Source organism: Bos mutus, chromosome 16 (assembly GCF_027580195.1).
Source record: "Bos mutus isolate GX-2022 chromosome 16, NWIPB_WYAK_1.1, whole genome shotgun sequence".
Classification (NCBI taxonomy): domain Eukaryota; kingdom Metazoa; phylum Chordata; class Mammalia; order Artiodactyla; family Bovidae; genus Bos; species Bos mutus.
Genome location: NC_091632.1, coordinates 57,261,908 through 57,279,377, shown reverse-complemented (window position 1 = coordinate 57,279,377; position 17,470 = coordinate 57,261,908). Strand labels below are relative to the sequence as shown.

The window sequence follows — 17,470 nt, the reverse complement described above, 5'->3', positions numbered from 1 at the left end:
CGTGAGGTTCTCATGTCTGAATCCCTATCAGGAAGACTTCGGATGACAGGGTGGACGGAGGAATTCCCAGATGGAGGCCAGAGCTGGGCCTTCTCCACAGGCTCAGGGCTGTGGCCACCTTCTCGGCCTCTTCTGGCCAAAGGGCAGGTACATGGTGAGCGCTGATTTGGAGTTAGCTGGTAGCTTTCTATAGTTTAGGGAGCATTTTCCAATTGTGAGGTTCTCACCACCTGCCTGGGTTTGAGGAAGGAGAGTCTCCAGTTCAGGCTGTGCCCCTCCCCACTGTGTTCCCCACTGTGATCCTCAGGCTGATCCTCACCCTCTAGATCTCAATCTGGATTCCAGCTTGTGCTGCATCCAGCCTGGCATTTCTCACCATGTATGCTGCATAGAAGTTAATAAGCAGGGTGACAACATATAGCCTTGACATACTCCTTTCCCAATTTGGAACCAGTCCATTGTTCCATGTCCAGTTCTAACTGTTGCTTCTTGACCTGCATACAGGTTTCTCAGGAGGCAGATAAGGTGGTCTGGTAGGCCCATCTCTTTCAGAATTTTCCACAATTTGATATGATCCATACTGTCCAAAGCTTTAGCGTAGTCAATGAAGCAGAAGTAGATGTTTTTCTAGAATTCTCTTGCTTTTTCCATGATCCACTGGATGTTGGCAATTTGATCTCTGGTTCCTCTGCCTTTTCTAAACCCAGCTTGTACGTCTGGAAGCTCTTGGTTAATGTACTGTTGAAGCCTGAAAGCGAAAAGTCGCTCATTCTTGTCAACTCTTTTGAGACCCCATGGACTATATAGTCCATGGGATTCTCCAGGCCAGAATACTGGATTAGGTAGCCTTTCCCTTCTCCAGGTGATCTTCCCAACCTAGGGATCAAACCCAGGTCTCCTGCATTGCAGACAAATTCTTTACCAGCTGAGCCACCAGGGAAGCCCAGTTGAAGCCTAGCTTGAAAGATTTTGAGCATGACCTTGCTAGTGTGTGAAACGAGTGCAATTGTGCAGTAGTTTGAACATTCTTCGGCATTGCCCTTCTTTGGGTTTGGAATGATAAGTGACCTTTTCCAGTTTTGTCCCCAAAGTAGCAGAAAGCTATTTAGGAGTTTTAACAGGGGCATGGTAGAGTCAGATTTGAGTTTCCGGAAGATCGCTCTGGCTGCAGAGCACTCTGGAGGAGGCAGAGCAGGGGTGAGTGGACCCAGCTGTAGTCCAGGGAGAGAGGGGCACCACCTGGGCACGCGGGCGGGCTGGCGGTGGTGAAGGTGGGTTTGTGATATAATTGGGAGGTGGAGCTTCCGGAACTCGCCTATAGATGGGATGTGGATGAAATGGAGGATGGGGGGTTTCAAGGCCATCGCCTGGGTTTTTGGCAGTTAGAAGTGGATACTTCCAGCTACAGGGAGAGGGAACCACAGAAGAAGACAAAGTTTCAGGAGACAAGTGCAACCTCAGGTGCATTGGAGGAGGTTTTGGGACATTGGAGAACTGTCAAGTTGGCAGGTGGGTGCCTGAGTCTGTTGCCCAGGGTAGGTCTGGGTTAGAGATTCACGTGTGTGTCTTCTCTCCAGAGGAGGCAGTGGGAACTACATGCCCAGAAAGGACAGCCCCATTTGGACACCAGTTCTCCCACAGCCCAGTCAGATTTCTTTACCCCATTTCATGTTTGCCAGGCCCCCAGCTCTCAGATGCCCGTGGGTTTCCAGGTTTCCAGACTCACCTTTGTCTCAAGGGCTTCCTGGCCACTGGGAAGTCACACCAGCCAGTTTGTGCAGCTCTGGTGCTGTGAGGTGTCTGACTCACTCTTGGAGCAGGATCGCAGGGAAGAGTCACTCTTGCGGTCTTCTATACTTTAGAAAATGTATGATTATTTTATTTGGGGGCAGATAGTTCATGTGTATGGTAAAAAAAGTTTTTCTAGACACACAGAAGTTTATTCAGTGCAAGTGTTTCCTCCTTGCCCGAGGCCACTGTCACCGGCGTCTGCGTGAATCTGGCAGTCTCCACATTTTACTGTGTGTGTCCTTTGGTCCACACCAATGTCACCCGGTAATCGTACACACTTTTTTGTAACCTACTTTTTTCACATAGCCATCATGGAGATCTTTTCGTATTAGCATATAGATTTACCTTCTGCACATATTCGCTGTATGAATGTCACAGAGTATTTCACGGTCCCGGAAGATGAATATATATATTGTTTCGGTCTTCTGCTTTTACCAAAAAAAAAAAAAAAGCTGTAGTGAATATTTTTGTACATATGGCATTTTACTTAAACATAAACTCAGTATTTTGGAGGCAGAAATTCCTAGAACTAGAATTGCTGAGTCAAAAGTCATTAGTATCTTACATCCTGACAGGTATTACAAAATTGCTTCTCACTGAGGTTTTTATTTATAGAAGGGTCTGAATAGTTGGAGTCAAGTGGGATAATATCCTTTCCTGTTCTCAAGAATGATGGCCCCATTCTTGACAACACCTCTTCGAGGAGCCACCTACTGTGTTATGTCTATCTTTTGAGAACATACCTTTCTGTGACTGGGGCAGCAGGGACATGTTTTTAATCATGTTCTATAGCATGGAAATTGTATATAGCACTGAAAATTTTGAAAACTGAGCATTTGTTCCTAAGAGTGTGTGCCCTGGAGGACTTGATATATTTTCTTTTCCCCCTGACTTTCTCAATAAGTTAGGATTACTTTAGGCTTTATATAATAGAAAACTCAAAATAACAACAGCTCGAACAATATAGAAGTTTATTTTTCTGTTATACAAAGGAAGTTTGGGAGTAAGGAGTCCAGTGTTGGGCTGGTGGTTCCATGATGACTTCCGTCTTTCCCCATCATCTCTGATTTCCATCCTCAAGATCACTTCATGGTCCAAAATGGCTACCGGAGTCCAGCCATCGTGTCTGTGTCCCAGGGAGCGTGAAAAAGAAGGGGAAGGGCAGAATGTGCAGCTTTCCAGCTGAGTCAGAGCTCTCTACATAGTCTTCACACACATACAAGACCAGTGTACCCTCGCACAGGTTGTTCACTGGACAAGGAAACCATTCATATCATCGTCATCATGGATCTGTATTTTTATTTCCAAGTGCTTTCTAGCAGATGGCAGTGAGGTGTCCTGTAACAAAAGCAGTATATTAGGTTCATTTTCTGACAGTATTTTGAGGAATGGATGTCTTTCCCTAATTCACACGAAGGTTCTGTCTGGATCACAGATGGCTCTGCCTCAAACACACTTCCAGCTCTTTGTTAGCACCTAATCACCCTGTCATACTGAAAGCCAAGAAATGTAGTGTTTAGCCGGGCTTCTCTGACTAAAATAAAAATTTCAGTGCTGAGAAGGAAGAGGAAAACATAGCTGGCAGTCTGCCACAATATCTCAATCTGGGAGCATGTCTGCTGGAGCAGCCAAATCACTAAGGGCAACTGGGGTGGAATGCTGGGTTTGAATAATCTCCTGCCCTGGCCACCTTTTTCTCACACAACCATGAAAGACTCACCTCCCAAGTATATTTCCTTCCCTTGATCCCCTTGAGATCTAATTCACAGAAGGGTCCTCTGAATTGCAAACACGATTTCTAAGTTAAAACTCCCGAGTCAGCTTCATCATGATGAAGTAACAATTTATAAAAGAGATAAAATAGGGACTCCTTTCAGTTAATACAGGAAGAAGTTAAATGACTGCCCTCCAAAGCTTGTAATCAACTCTTACGCTGAACATGGATGTAGATTATTGTGGCTCTTTGCTTATACCATGCACTTTCTTACTTTCATGTCTTTGCACATGCTCTCTCTCTGTTTTTACTTGTGGATTTTTAAATGCCCAATGAATTTATTTATTTATTTATCCTCACTGGATCTTAGTTGCAGTACGCAGGATCTTGAGTTGTGGTATGTGGGATTTAGTTCCCTGACCAGGGAATGAACCTGGGCCCCCTACATTAAAAATGCAGAGTCTTAGTCACTGGACCACCAGGGAAGTCCTTGTACACGCTCTCTTTTCTCCCTGGATGTATCTCTATTCCGCCATTATTTTCTGTCTGGTAAACTCCTATTCATCCCTAAAAGCCCTACTCCATGAAGCCTTTGTGGCAGGCTTTCCACTCTTACCTTTGTACACTTCTCTTTCATCTGTGTAGATATTATTGTATCTGCCATTCGAGGGATGTCATTTGTTCATTCGTTTGTCCTTCTAGGGCATGAACTTCAGCAGGCACAAGACTGTGTCTTGTTCCTTGTGCCTGCAAAGAAGCCAGCTCATCATCACAGGCAGTGTTTGCTAAACCGCCCTTTGATCCAAAAGCAAGTTTATACTTGCTTTTCCAAGGCACCAATCCAGCTCTCTTATTTTCTTCAAAAGAGCAAAATGACTTCTTGATACTTTATACATTCCAACTGCAAACAGAGTTTTCTTTTGAACTTTTAGCATCAATCTCATAGTGAACTTGTTTGTTTTAAAAGTGGTGTTTCTGCCCCAAGCATAACAGAAATACTTTACATTCAGTAAAATTCTTAGCTCGAGTTTCCTTTTAACAATGCTAAAGAGAACTAAGCACTGCTTTTACTTAATCTCCTATATTTAAAATTGTCCTTTGCAAGTCAAACCCAGAAAAACAAAAGAAAAGTGAAATAATAAATTGCTCTGTTTGTATCTTTTAGGGGTAAAGATCACTATATTGTGCAGTTGACTGTTTCAGCTTGAACTAATTCCTGATTTTTTTCCCAAGTTTCATAAGCACATGCTCAAACCTTCGATACAGAATTTGGAGACTTAAGTTGCATACAATCCCATTTCTTATCAGAGTAGTCAATTGTTGTTCAGATTTCCTTCTAAGTTCAATATCTTAGAAATAAATGACCACCATCTTCCAGTTATTGTGTCTTTAAAAATATCTGGCTGCTTTGCAACAAAAACTACCTTTTCCTTCTGAGGCCAACTAATCATTTTTTAAGGAAGGGTACTGTGGCTCCAAGGGGAAAAAATGTTTTCATTCTGAAAGGCTCCTCACTTGCCCAATTCTTTCAGCAAAGTATTTGCCAGTATTCTGGAAAAGTGCATTACAAACAAAACAAAACAACAACCTAGTTAGATTAAATATATATTTGGAAGCTTTGGAGTAAATGAATTAACCTCCAATTTCAGATGCTAGCATAATAAAGCAGAGACTCTCGTTTCATGGTGTATTACTTCTGAATTTTTCATAGTGTCTCCTAAATATTGATGTTTTTATGTGGATAGAATATTTTCTACACCAGCAGGAGCTGACCACACAGATGAGATAAATATAGCTTTCCTTGGAAACAGGAAGCCTTAGTAAACAGAATTCTGCACCCTAATGTAACTTCTCAGAACAGAAAAGAATGGGGCCTATCCCCCAGAGACATCTATTGCAAAACACTAGTAGCCAAGATGTATATAACCTTGTACTTTCCTTAACCTTCAAGTTTGTCTTCGGTGAGAGGAGGCCAGTAGATGAACACGCCATGCACTCTCCTGCTCCCAGTCTCCTTATGCAAGTCTTTGGCAGGGTCCTAGGCCTGTCATCTAATAGGGATAGGGACAGTCGTCCTCTGGGGTCTCTTGAGGCATGAAAATTCCACATAGTGATAAGAGCACATATTTGTGGAGTACCTGCTTTGAGCCTGTGAAGTTGGCACGATCCTCATTTTACAGACGAGACCACAGACGCTCCCTGGTGACTCAGTTGGTAAAGAATCTACCTGTAATGCAGGAGACCACCTGCAATATATATGAGACCTGGGGTTCGATCCCTGGATTGGGAAGATTCCTTGGAGAAGGAAACAGCAACCCCACCAGTATTCTTGCCTGGGAAATCCTTTGGACAGAGGAGCCTGGTGGGCTATAGTCCATGAGGTCCCAAAGTTGGACACGACTTTGCAACTAAACCACCACCCCCACCACAGACTCTCAGGGTGGTTTGGTAAGTTGGCCAAAGCCCTTCAGTTGGTAAATGGCAGAGCTGGACTTTGAATTACTTAAACAAGGAAGCACGCCAGAAGATCCCTTATTGTAAACTCCAAAATGTTCCAGTTCTTAAAGGTAGTCCGGGTTGCTGTTGGAGGCAAGGGGGTTCCCATGGAATGAAGGTTCTGCAAGAAAGCCAGGCTGGCTCCTCACATGGGAACACCATAGTGGGCCACTGGGCCTCCCTAAACTCACAAGGTGTTTGCATTTTCCTTGATGTTATGGTAGGACTGGGCGACACTTTGTTCCCAGGGACCCAGTGACTAGGTCTGCCCTCTAACGTCCCACCTTCTTCCAGGAATCAAGCTACCAGTGGCTGATTTCTGAGTCAGTAAGTCTTACTGAGTAAAGAAAGCTCGGGTTGGGGTGCCACAGTTGAGGGGTGGCATAGAGGCCATGGGGAGGCCTGTGACCATGGCCACCCCAGACTCATTAGAGGGCATCCTGGGGGTGACTCCTCAGTGTACTGCTGAACTGCATCAATGAAGTTGCCCAAGTCTTGCTCTTCAAGCCTTTCTTTTCTAGACCTGTCTATACACTGCACTCACTGGAGAGTTTACCATATAATGCTTGAGTCCAAAGAAAAGCACCTTGTTAAAGTCTCTTATTATAGATCAGTTTTGCTTGTCTTTGTTCTCTATACAAACGGAGTCACATGGTGAGTTCTCTTTTGTGTCTGGCATCTTTGGCCCAGCGCTGCTTGTGGGACAGATCCATGTCACTGTGTGTAATTATAGATTATTTGTTCTCCTTGTAGGGTGTTCCATTGTATCAATAGACCCTTAACTGCAGTGGGAGGACATTTGGATTATTTCTAGTTTTGGCTTATACACGTCAGACCTGGATCATGTGGCCATGAACATTCTAGGTTGTGATTTTTGTCAAGCACGTGAACACATGTAGACACATTTTGGTTGGATCTATGCTTAGGAGTGAATTGCTGAGTCATAGAGTTGGTATCTGCCCAGTTTTAGTAGATTCTGCTAAACAGTCTTCCAGAGTGACTGTATGAGTCTCTTGTTACATGTTTTTACAGTGATGAACAATTCTTCTTATTTATTTTTTTATATTTATTTATCTGGCTGCATCAGGTCTTAGTTGCAGCACTCAGGATCTTTTGTTGCTGTGCACCAATTCTCTAGTTGTGTGGTGTGGCTCCAGAACACATGGGCTCAGTAACTATGGCTTAGTTGCTCCGAGGCACGTAGGATCTTAGTTCCACAACCAAGGATTGAACCTTTGTTTCCTGCATTGCAAGATGGATTCTTAACCACTGGACCACCAGGGAATTCCCTCCTGTTACATTTTAATTCATCCTAGTTTCTCTCCTAGGACTGTTACCTCAATTCCAATTTTGATGGGACCCTCCACCTACCCTTCCATCTTAAAGGTCAATGTCTTATCTGTGTCCAGTCATCGGACTGAGGCCCACCAGCCAGAAGTGGGCCTGAAACCCCAAACCCCCCAGCTTCAAGTGTGTGCTTGCACTGACTTGGAGGGGACAGAAGAAAAAAAAGCTGGAGGCTGAGGGAAGATAGGAAAGATTCCTGCAAGGAAGGTGACTTGGTCGGTATGGCAGCATTGCCCCAGCTTCTTTCCAAGCTTTCTGAGGTCCCACTGCCCCCAAAGTTGCAGACTGTAAGAAGGAGAGGTTATGGAATTTCTCCCCACCAGGAAAAGAAAGTTGGTAAAACATGAGAGTTTGGCTGCTGAGACTTTCACTGGCCTGGCTGGGGGGCGGCAGGGTCCTCTGGAGCTGTTACATTTAGTTCAAATTTCTGCTGGGATCTTGGACTCTGTGGATGTGGAGTCATGGTTCCACCCTTCCCCATAACCAGGAGGGTACTTGGATCCAGCTTTCTGCATGGGACTAGTTTACCAGTCTGTGCACAGAGAGAGGCTCTGCGATGCTCACCTGTTACCTTCGAGATGATATTTTCTCTTTGCCTCTTGATTCTGTAGAAGGGTCACAGTCCTTCCTACCTTGGTCAGACCCAAGTGTTTATTCAGTAACTGTTGGGATTCCTGCATCTGCCAGAACTGGGCTCAGTCTTCACTGGGATACCTTGGGGAGCAAGACAGACGGCCAGCCTTCTTCGAGTTTATAATCCAGTCTAGAGCAGGGGTTCTCAAAGTGTGGTCCATGAACCATGAGCAGCAGCACTGCTTGGGAATTAGTTAGAAATGTAGATTCTTTGGCCATACCCGAGATCCCTTGAATCCCTTGAACAAGCTCCTCAGATGATCCAACAAATACTGAAGTTGAATCACTGACCCGTAGTGTGGCTTCTCCACTCTATTGAAGGCAATTTCTCCCCCAGGGAACACTTGGCAGTATCTGGAGACATGTAATGTCATCCCACATTGGGGAGGAGGTGGTATTACTGGCTAGAGGCCAGGGATGCTGTTACAATGCACAGGCCTACTAAGAATTATCTGGTCCAAAATGTCAGTTGTGCCAAGGTTGAGAAACCTTGCCCTAGACCAGTTACAATAGATGGCAGGAGTACAGTGGTTCTTTTCTCCTTTTTTTTCCCCCCCAGATGTGTTGCTCCCTGGCCACGTGGCTTTGGGTGAGTTATGGCCACCCCTGGATTCAGTTTCCCCAGCTATGAAGTGAAGGGGTTGGACTCAGGTTGCTGAGTTCCTCTTCAGCTTGTCTGTTCAATGGCTCCAAACTAGCGACTGGCCGGCCCAGGAAGTTGGAGTGATGCAGCCCTTCTCTTCCCCTGGAGGTGGAGGTTGGGGGATGGGATGGGAAGCTGTGTCACCTGCCTGGAGCCATCCCCTCCCCCAACCTAGGCTGCGACAGCCAGAGTGCAGTTGGCCTTGGATTTCCTGGTGAACAGTGCTTCTCCCCCTTGTGAGCGATGTTTCTTCAACCAGCCCCACCCCAAAGAGCCTGCTCTGGGGAGAAGAGCCATCAGCTGGCTCCACGCCATAGCCTGCTTTGTACAAGGAGCTGGGCAGGCAGAGTGGCGCCGTCTCTCCTGAGCCTCAGACTTCCACTTTCCTCATACTCTAAATAAAGCAGCAGCCCTGACTGGGGAGATCCGGAGGTCTGAGGGCAGCCGCAGCACTCCGAGACCCTCCACGCCCCTGGAAGTGAGCGTCTGTCTAGGGTTTCACTCACTGGCCTGGGAGCGTGGGGGTGGAGTTAAACCTAAGGATGGAGGGGTTGAGCTCTGATTGGTCGGGCTCATAGGCCCCGCCTCTTCTCGGAGTTCGCGGACCAACCACCTCCTTCCTTATGGACCCGCAGCTCCAGTGCGTGGGGAAGGGGAAGGTCTTGTTTATTATTATTTAATTTGGGGGGAAAAAAATATTCTGACCTGAGAGAGGCCTCCCGTGCAGTCGTGGCTCGCCTGTGCTCTGACTGGGACCCAAAGGGCAGGTATGAAGGCTTGAGGCTGGAAACAGATGCTGAGAGGAAATAAGATGGGGTGGGTAGGTCGGGGTGGCAGGAGAAACATACCCAGCGACAGACCGGGAATGAATGCTTTGGCTGCAGATTCTAATCCTCGAAAGAGCGATGTGATTTGGGGCAAGTGCCTGGTTCTTACCTTAAGTGATAAAGAAAGTTCAGTGAAATTTGGCTTCTTAGTGGGTGGATTTTCACGGGCCATGGTTTATCACATCCCTTGAAAACCTACCAGCAGAGTCAATGCCTGTTACACTGGGCTAACCTAGAGCGCCTTGCTTCATGTGCATTTAATACCTGCTAATAAATAAAGGGTAGTTAATAGGTGGCAAATTAACATACTGCAGTTAAAACTTGCTTTGTAATCTGAGATCAATAGCACTAAAGCAATGTCCTTGAACCAAGAACTAATATTCTTATTATCTTAATTAAGGTGCAAGAGAAAGGGCTTTAAACTTTCTCCTTGAATCTGTCACTTTGCCCTGGGCTGTGCCAGCATGGCCCATCATGGTGCCCCTTGTCCAGGTCCCCAGAGTTTAGATGCAGTGCTTGAATACTGATTTCAACACTCTAGCTCATGGTTCTGTTTGTTGTCGAAGTCCAGGGGAATTAAGTATCTGCACACATATCAGGTCTGCTAGGTTGGTAGCACCCAGCAATTGTTAAAAGGCGGTAGAGGGTGAAGATGGCACCTGCAGTCTCCTAACATGGAGCTGGGTGCAGTATTTCACAATTCTGTTTCCCTGGCTGCTTCCCAAGGAGCTGCTCAAAGGGTGAGAACTCAGAATTCACATGGACAAGTGAAAGCCCTGGGATAATTCAACACAGAAAAGGGAAAGCAGGACATTTATAACCCAGCGGAAAGTGACAACCGTGCTCTTGACCTCTCTGTGCTGAAGTCAGGTAAGGAAGGTGATGTGTATCATTCACTTGGAAGATTAAAGTCATCTCCTCTTGTTCATCATGATTGCAGCTCCCTTGACAACATCCTGCAACATCTTATTTGCACCCACTGTATATGTTGATCGCACACATATTGGCAAAATGCCTTTCTGTGCCAGACATTATGCTGGGCACTGTGGTCAGGGCAGGGACTAGGATAGACACAGTTCTTGTCTTCCCAGCTCCAGATTCTTACGTTGTGACCCACCCAACAGGTGAACCACATCTGTCTCTTCCTGCTGCCAAGGGAAGCTCTGCTCTCTGCCTTCCGTCTTTTCCCACACGCTCCCCAGCACCTCACAGTCCCTGCCTTCGAATACCACAAAGACTAGCAGTTGGCTCTTCTCAAAGGGGAGGGGTTTCCCTGGCAGAGACAAAGCATCTCTTTGTGGGAAGTGGGAGAAGCCTGTGCGTATTTTCTTGGCAGAGCAAACCGCAGGGCCTTGGCAAGCCCCCAGCAGTGGATAGAGGGCACACTGGGGTGGGTTTGCTAGCGGCATCCTCCCCCTGCCCCAGGTTTCCAGGGGAGAGTTGGGCTGGGCCTGGGAGGTGGCTCTGCAAAGGTCTCTGGCCTGAGGATGGCGCCCATATTCACACATTTCTCTGACTGTGAACCTTCAGGGGAAGGGGGGTTACTTCCTTGGAAACACGCAAAACAAATAGCTAGATAATAATGCCGAGCCATTGTCGGCCTGGTACTGGTTTGCAGGAACTAAGCTCTTCTTTCTTCCCCTTTTGCGAAAAAAGTAGGGGAGTCAGACAAATGATTAAAACATCTGAGTTTATGTGAAATGTACTAAGCAAGTCTGTAGACAGAAGGTAGATTAGTGGCTGCTTAAGGCCAGGGTGGTGTGGGGGTCAAGTGCCAGTAATAGTTAAAGGGTACAGGGTTCCTTTTTGTAGTGATGAAAATGTTCTAGAATTGTGAATATGGTTGCACGTGTCTGTGAATATACTGAAAACCACTAGATTACATGGTATGTGAATTAAATCTCAATAAAACTGTTGACAACCAGCTGAGATATATGGCCACATTTGGGCCACTGAACACTCCCCCCAACCCCAGATGCACGTAACCTCCCAGCTCTTCAGACCCGCCCCCACCTTGCCCTGTATGTACACCCTGAGGAGAGGCCCCTCTCAGGGAGAGACAGCAAAGAGCAAGTGTGACTCCATCTCCTCTCCTGAGCCCACTGCTCAGAGACGTCCCTGCTCCTCCTGTGGGGGAGGGATGTCACAACAGTGGAAAGAAGCTTCTCAGAAGTGTCTGGAGGAAGAGACCCCCTCAGAGAACCATGAGGCCTCAGACATGCAGAGCCCACCACCCAAGGCTATGCAGAAGCCAACCCAGCTTCATCTTTTCTAAATCTGATTAATGAATTCCATAGCTTGGTAGGATTATGGTGATTTTTGTGGCTTTCTCTATTGTTTTCCAATTTTTCCATACTATGCTTATGTTGGCTTCCCTGGTGGCTCACCAGTAAAGAATCCGCCTGCCAGTGCAGGAGATGTAGGTTTGATCCCTGAGTCGGGACCCCTGGAGAAGGAAAAGGCAACCCTCTCCAGTATTCTTGTCTGGAAACTCCCATGGACAAAGGGGCCTGGCGGGCTGCAGTCCATGGGGTGGCAGGAATTGGACAGGACTCAGCAACTAAACAACAACAAATGTTGATGTTATTTTTCATGTCAAAAGTACACAAAATCGAGGATTGGGTGGGAAAGAAGTCAGGAATCTGGCATTTCCAGCCAGAGGTCAAGGGCTATCTGGCAGACTCTGTTGTTGATGGGCTGTTACTTTTGCAGGAGTCATGTGGCTGGAAATACTCCTTGCCTCAGTGCTGGGCTTTGTCATCTACTGGTTCGTCTCCAAGGACAAGGAGGAGACTTTGCCCCTTGAAGATGGATGGTGGGGGCCTGGGGTGAGGCCCACAGCTGGGGAGGATAAGAGCATCCGCCCATTCAAGGTGGAAACATCAGATGAGGAGATCAATGTAAGGCACCTCTTTCCAGATGGCTGAGCAGAGGGGAGGGCGGGGAGGCCCCATCTGGGGTTGGGCCTCAGGCTGGGCCTGGCACCAAGGAGGGTCTTCCAAAGTGGTCCCTCTAGGGCTATTTTCTGCCTGCTTTTCTCCTACTGGACTCACCTACTCTGCCCACCCCATCCCTTCTGCTCCTTCCCCCTCCTCTGTCTCCATGTTCCTGGTTCCCAAGGCCCAGTAGTGCCCGCGCGAGGAAAGAAGTGCCAGCTGAATCCAGCTACCTGCATTAAGGGTCACAGAGAGCAGCTGTTTCTGCCTCCTCTGTGCCCCACCTGAAACCCTGGGGATGAGCTTGAAGGCAGAAGTGAGGCCCTTCTTGGAGCCTGGGTGGAGATCATGAGTGAAAACAAGGCTGTGGTGACATAAAATGCTGCAGAGCAGAGAACCTGGCCTGGGGCCAGCTGTGGCCAGGCACCTGCTGTGTGTTTAGACCCTTGTGATCACGTGCAGTGACTGCGGTCATGTAGAAACTGAAGCTCAGAGAGGCAAAGCTGTTAATGCACAGTGACCGAGATAATAAGCTGGCGGATTTAGACTCAGATCTGTCTAATGCCAAAGCCTGGGCCCCGTCCTCCGCACACGGCTGGAATCACCAAGGATAGGTGTGACCCTGGAGTAGGCTAAGCTGAGAGCCAGGCTTGAGCAGGACTGGGAGGGTGGGTGGGACCTGGGACATCCCTACCCATCATTTCTTCCATTCTGTGGGTATGGGAGCACCTTCTGTGTGCAGACCTAGTGCCAAGTACTTGGAAGAAGAGAGAGAGCCTTCTCTCAAAGAGCTTCTCGTCTAGCAGTTGAGAAGAGGAGCAGATAATGAAGAATCCCCTGCAGTGCAGGAGACCCGGGTTTGATCCCTGGGAAGATCCCCTGGAGAAGGAATGGCAACCCACTCCAGTATTCTTGCCTGGAGAAGTCCTTGGACAGAGGAGCCTGGTGGGCTACAGTCCATGGGGTCGCAAAGAGTCGGACATGACTAAGTGACTAACACACACATACTCACATATAGTGTATCACTTAACACTGGTATCAGAGTCGGCAAATCTATTCTGCTACCTTCTTTTTTTTTTATTTAATTTTGATTTTACGTTGGAGTATAGTTGATTTACAATGCTGTATTAGTTTCAGGTGTACAGCAAAGTGAATCAATTATAAATATTACATATATCCATTCTTTTTCAGATTGGAACCCACCTGCCATGTGGGAGACCTGGGTTTGATGCCTGGGTTGGGAAGATCCTCTGGAGAATGGAAAGGCTACCCACTCCAGTATTTTGGCCTAGAAAATTCCATTGACTATATAGTCCATGGGGTTGCAAAGAGTCAGACACGACTGAGCAATTTTCACTTTCCCACACAGGTTATTACAGAGTATTGAGAAGAGTTCCCTCTGCTGTAGTATAGGTTATCTATTTTATGTATAATAGTCTGCCACCTGCTTTTGTACAGCTCCCACGCTAAGAATAGTTTTTACACCTTTAAATTGTTGGAAAAAATCAAAAGAAGAATAATACTTTGTAACATGAAAATTAACCTGGCATTCAAATTTCAGTGCCCATAAGTAAAGTTTTATTGGAACACAGTCACTCCCATCTGTCCATGTACCATCTATGACTTTTTCCATCCTACAAGAACAGAGTAGGTTAGCTGTGGCTCAGAAAACCTAAGCTGCTTATGATCTGGCCCTTTTGAAAAAAGTTGGCCCCCCAAAATAAAAAAGTTGGCCACCCTCTGCTGTCTATGTGCTGTGTGCTTAGTCGCTCAGTTGTGTCCAACTCTTTGTGACCCCACGGACTGTAGCTGACCAGGCTCCTCTGTCCACAGGATTTTCTAGGCAATAATCCTGGAGTGGGTTGCTATTTCTTCCTCCAGGAGATCTTCCCAACCCAGGGATCGCCTGTGTCTCCTGCATTAGCAGGCAGATTCTTTACCACTGAGCTACCTGGGAAGCCCCCCTTGCTGTATATAAGCCTTGATAAATTAAAAACACATTTTGTTCATACATTTAAAAACAAAAATGAGAAGTAACCTGAAGTTGAAAGTGAAAAACGTATGTTTGGGGAACAGCCACCATTGGGAAGCCAGGAGCTTTCTTCTGGGATAAACCTGACGACCCAGAGCACATGTCTGGAGGCCAGGAGCCTCCTCATCCCATCTGGTGAAATTTTGCTTTGCCTTTACTGTAGCATGGGGTCTGGTGGCTGCAGGGTTTTCTCTGTCTTCTGGAAACAAACTTTCTCTTGTGCTCTGCCCCACTCACCTTCTCTCCTTGGGGTCTCACATTTTCTCCAGGACTTACATCAGAGGATTGACAGGGTCCGTTTAACTCCACCTTTGGAGGACAGTCGTTTCCACTATGGTTTCAACTCCAACTATTTGAAGAAAATCATCTCCTACTGGAGGAATGAATTTGACTGGAGGAAGCAGGTGGAGATTCTCAACAAATACCCTCACTTCAAGACTAAGATTGAAGGTATGTTTCCAAAACACCAGCTGGAGGGGGATGTGTATGACAGAAACAACCTTCATAGACACTTAAATAACACTGGGACTTAAATAAAGCCCGGAGACCCAGAATTCGATTATTGGTCAGTGAGATGTATTTGGAAGGTATAACCCCACTCAGATGCAAAAATAATGCAAAATCCCAACAAGTCCAATGGTCTTTTGAGCTAAATGGGAAAACATACAAATAAATTAAAAACCAAAGAATTGTACAATCCAGTTCAATGATGGAACAATCTTTGGGAGGATGGAGATGAGACCTAGATCTGGGCATGGCCTCAGTCAACTCAGCCCCTCCTTGAGGCTTTGGAGTCTATGATATTGTGACTGTTCAAGGGTGCTCAAGCTGTCAGTCAAGGTTCGAATAAAAACTGTCCTGTCTCTGAAGCTTTAGACCTCCTGTCCCAACAGTATCATAGGTTGTCACCCAACTTCACCTGGAAGGAAAGCTATCTTCAAAATGTTCTTGGAAAGGTGAAAGTGAAAATGAAGTCACTCAGTCGTGTCTGACTCTTTGTGACCCCATGGACTGGAGTGGGTTCCCATTTTCCTTCTCCAGGGGATCTTCCCGACCCAGGGATCGAACCCAGGTCTCCTGCATTGCAGGCAGATGCTTTAACCTCTGAGCCACCAGGGAAGCCCAACCTAAGTTAATTTGGGATAATAGTTTCCATAGTGGAAAAGTATTTTTTTAGCCCAACACAGATTTAGAATCAGATATAGAAATGTTTAAGAAAATCAAACTCATGCTGTTAATTTGTACAAATTTATCTATTTGTTTTTAATTATAGTAAAATATTCCCCTGGAATGGAAAATGGCAACCCACTCTGGTATTCTTGCCTGGAAAATCCCATGGACAGAGGAACCTGGCGGGCTATTGCCCATAGGGTCACAAAGAGCCAGACTCGACTGAGCACACCCACATTGTAAAATACATATACCATAAAGCTGACCATTGAAAGCATAGAGTATACCTTGTTACCTGTAATGTCACAGTGGATTAAATACTTTTATATTGTTATCCAGCCAGCACCTCCATCTATCTTCAAAACTTTTTTTATTTTGCAAAAACGGAAACTGTGTCATTCAGCTCTAACTCCTGTTTCTCTCCGTCTCCCTGCTGCTGCTGCTGCTAAGTCGCTTCAGTCGTGTCCGACTCTTTGCAACCCCATAGACGGCAGCCCACCAGGCTCCCCCGTCCCTGGGATTCTCCAGGCAAGAACACTGGAGTGGGTTGCCATTTCCTTCTCCACCTAGCTTCTGGAAACTACCATTCTGCTTTCTGTCTCTGTAAACATAAATATGAATTCTGAATCTAAGGACCTTGTATGAGTAGAATCATACAATATGTGTCCTTTTGACTGGCTCACTGCACTTAGCATGCTGTCCTCAAGGTTCATCCATATTGTAGCATGGGTCAGAATTTCCTAAGGCTGAATAATGGTACATTTTGAATAATGGCACATGTTGTCATCCGTCAATGGACACTTCGGTTGCTTCTGCTTTTAGCTATTGTGAAAAATATTGCTGTGATTATGAACGTACAAATATCTGTTTATGTTCCTGTTTTCTGTTCTTTGGGTATATACTCAGAAGTGAAGTTGCTGAGTCAACTAGTAATTCTATGCTTAATTTTAGAGGGAACTATAACACTGTTTTCCATAGCAGTTGTACCATATACGTTTATCTTAAAATATTCAGAGAAGTTAAATTTACCTTCCCAAGGGTGAAAAGGGTCGAAATTGCCCAGGTTCCTAATTTTCCACCCAAGGAGTACGTATAAATTGAAAATTATAACCGCTTACACACATACTGTATGTGTGTGTGTGTGTGTCAGTGTGTCTCTTTTCCTGACTCCCTGGCCTGAAATTCGCCCAAGAGGACCTCCCTTCTCACTCTCTCTGCTGCCATCCTCCTCCCTCACGTTTAGGCCTTTTCAGGGTCCTTTCTGCTTCCGCACTGACCCCTGTGCTCCCCTGCTCATGGCTCAATCTGTGACCTCTCCTCGACGTTTTCTCCTCATCCCCACTAGCCTCCTTATTCGGCCTTCTTGTCCCCGCCACTTCCCTGTTCTGTGATGAGCTTCTGGCTCCAGGCCATGTCCTGGATGTCCTGCTGCAGATCAGTCTCTGTTCTCAGAGAGTCTGAGACATGCAGGGGTTTCAGGGGCTTCCCAGGTGGCGCTAGTGGTAAAGAATCCACCTGCCAATGCAGGAGGCATAAGAGACTTGGGTTTGATCCCTGGGTCAGGAAGATCCCCTGGAGGAGGGCACGGCAACCCACTCCAGTATTCTTGCCTGGAGAATCTCATGGACAGAGAAGCCTGACAGGCTACAGCCTATAGAGTTGCAAAGTCAGACATGAACAAAGCGAGACACACACACACACACATACACACGCGTGCGCGCGCACAGTGGCCTCTGGGGAGCCCAGCACCTCCCAGCGGGGGCAGGGAGTCGCCTGAGTCACAGGGAAGTGGAGGTTCAGGGCTGGAACCCAGCTCTCTGGTGTCCCAGCCTGTCCCCTCCTCCTTCACCTGTGGCCACTATTTTAGCACTGGCCCTCGGC

The 17,470-nt window shown here is 46.5% G+C and overlaps 1 protein-coding gene across 3 annotated transcripts in view; it reads left to right on the top strand.

The window, feature by feature from the left end:
- EPHX1 (epoxide hydrolase 1) overlaps positions 1-17,470 on the top strand; it is a 37,432-nt gene that overhangs the window by 7,121 nt on the left and 12,841 nt on the right. The window contains exons 1-4 of one of the 3 annotated variants that reach the window (XM_070385411.1): positions 9,251-9,391; positions 10,178-10,321; positions 12,164-12,351; positions 14,689-14,869. In XM_070385411.1, the coding sequence (XP_070241512.1) occupies positions 12,169-12,351; positions 14,689-14,869 (364 nt within the window). In that variant the 5' untranslated portion in view covers positions 9,251-9,391; positions 10,178-10,321; positions 12,164-12,168. Of the gene's footprint in view, positions 1-9,250; positions 9,392-10,177; positions 10,322-12,163; positions 12,352-14,688; positions 14,870-17,470 lie in introns of those variants that run through there. The other 2 variants (XM_070385410.1, XM_005903713.3) reach the window with 2 other exon arrangements.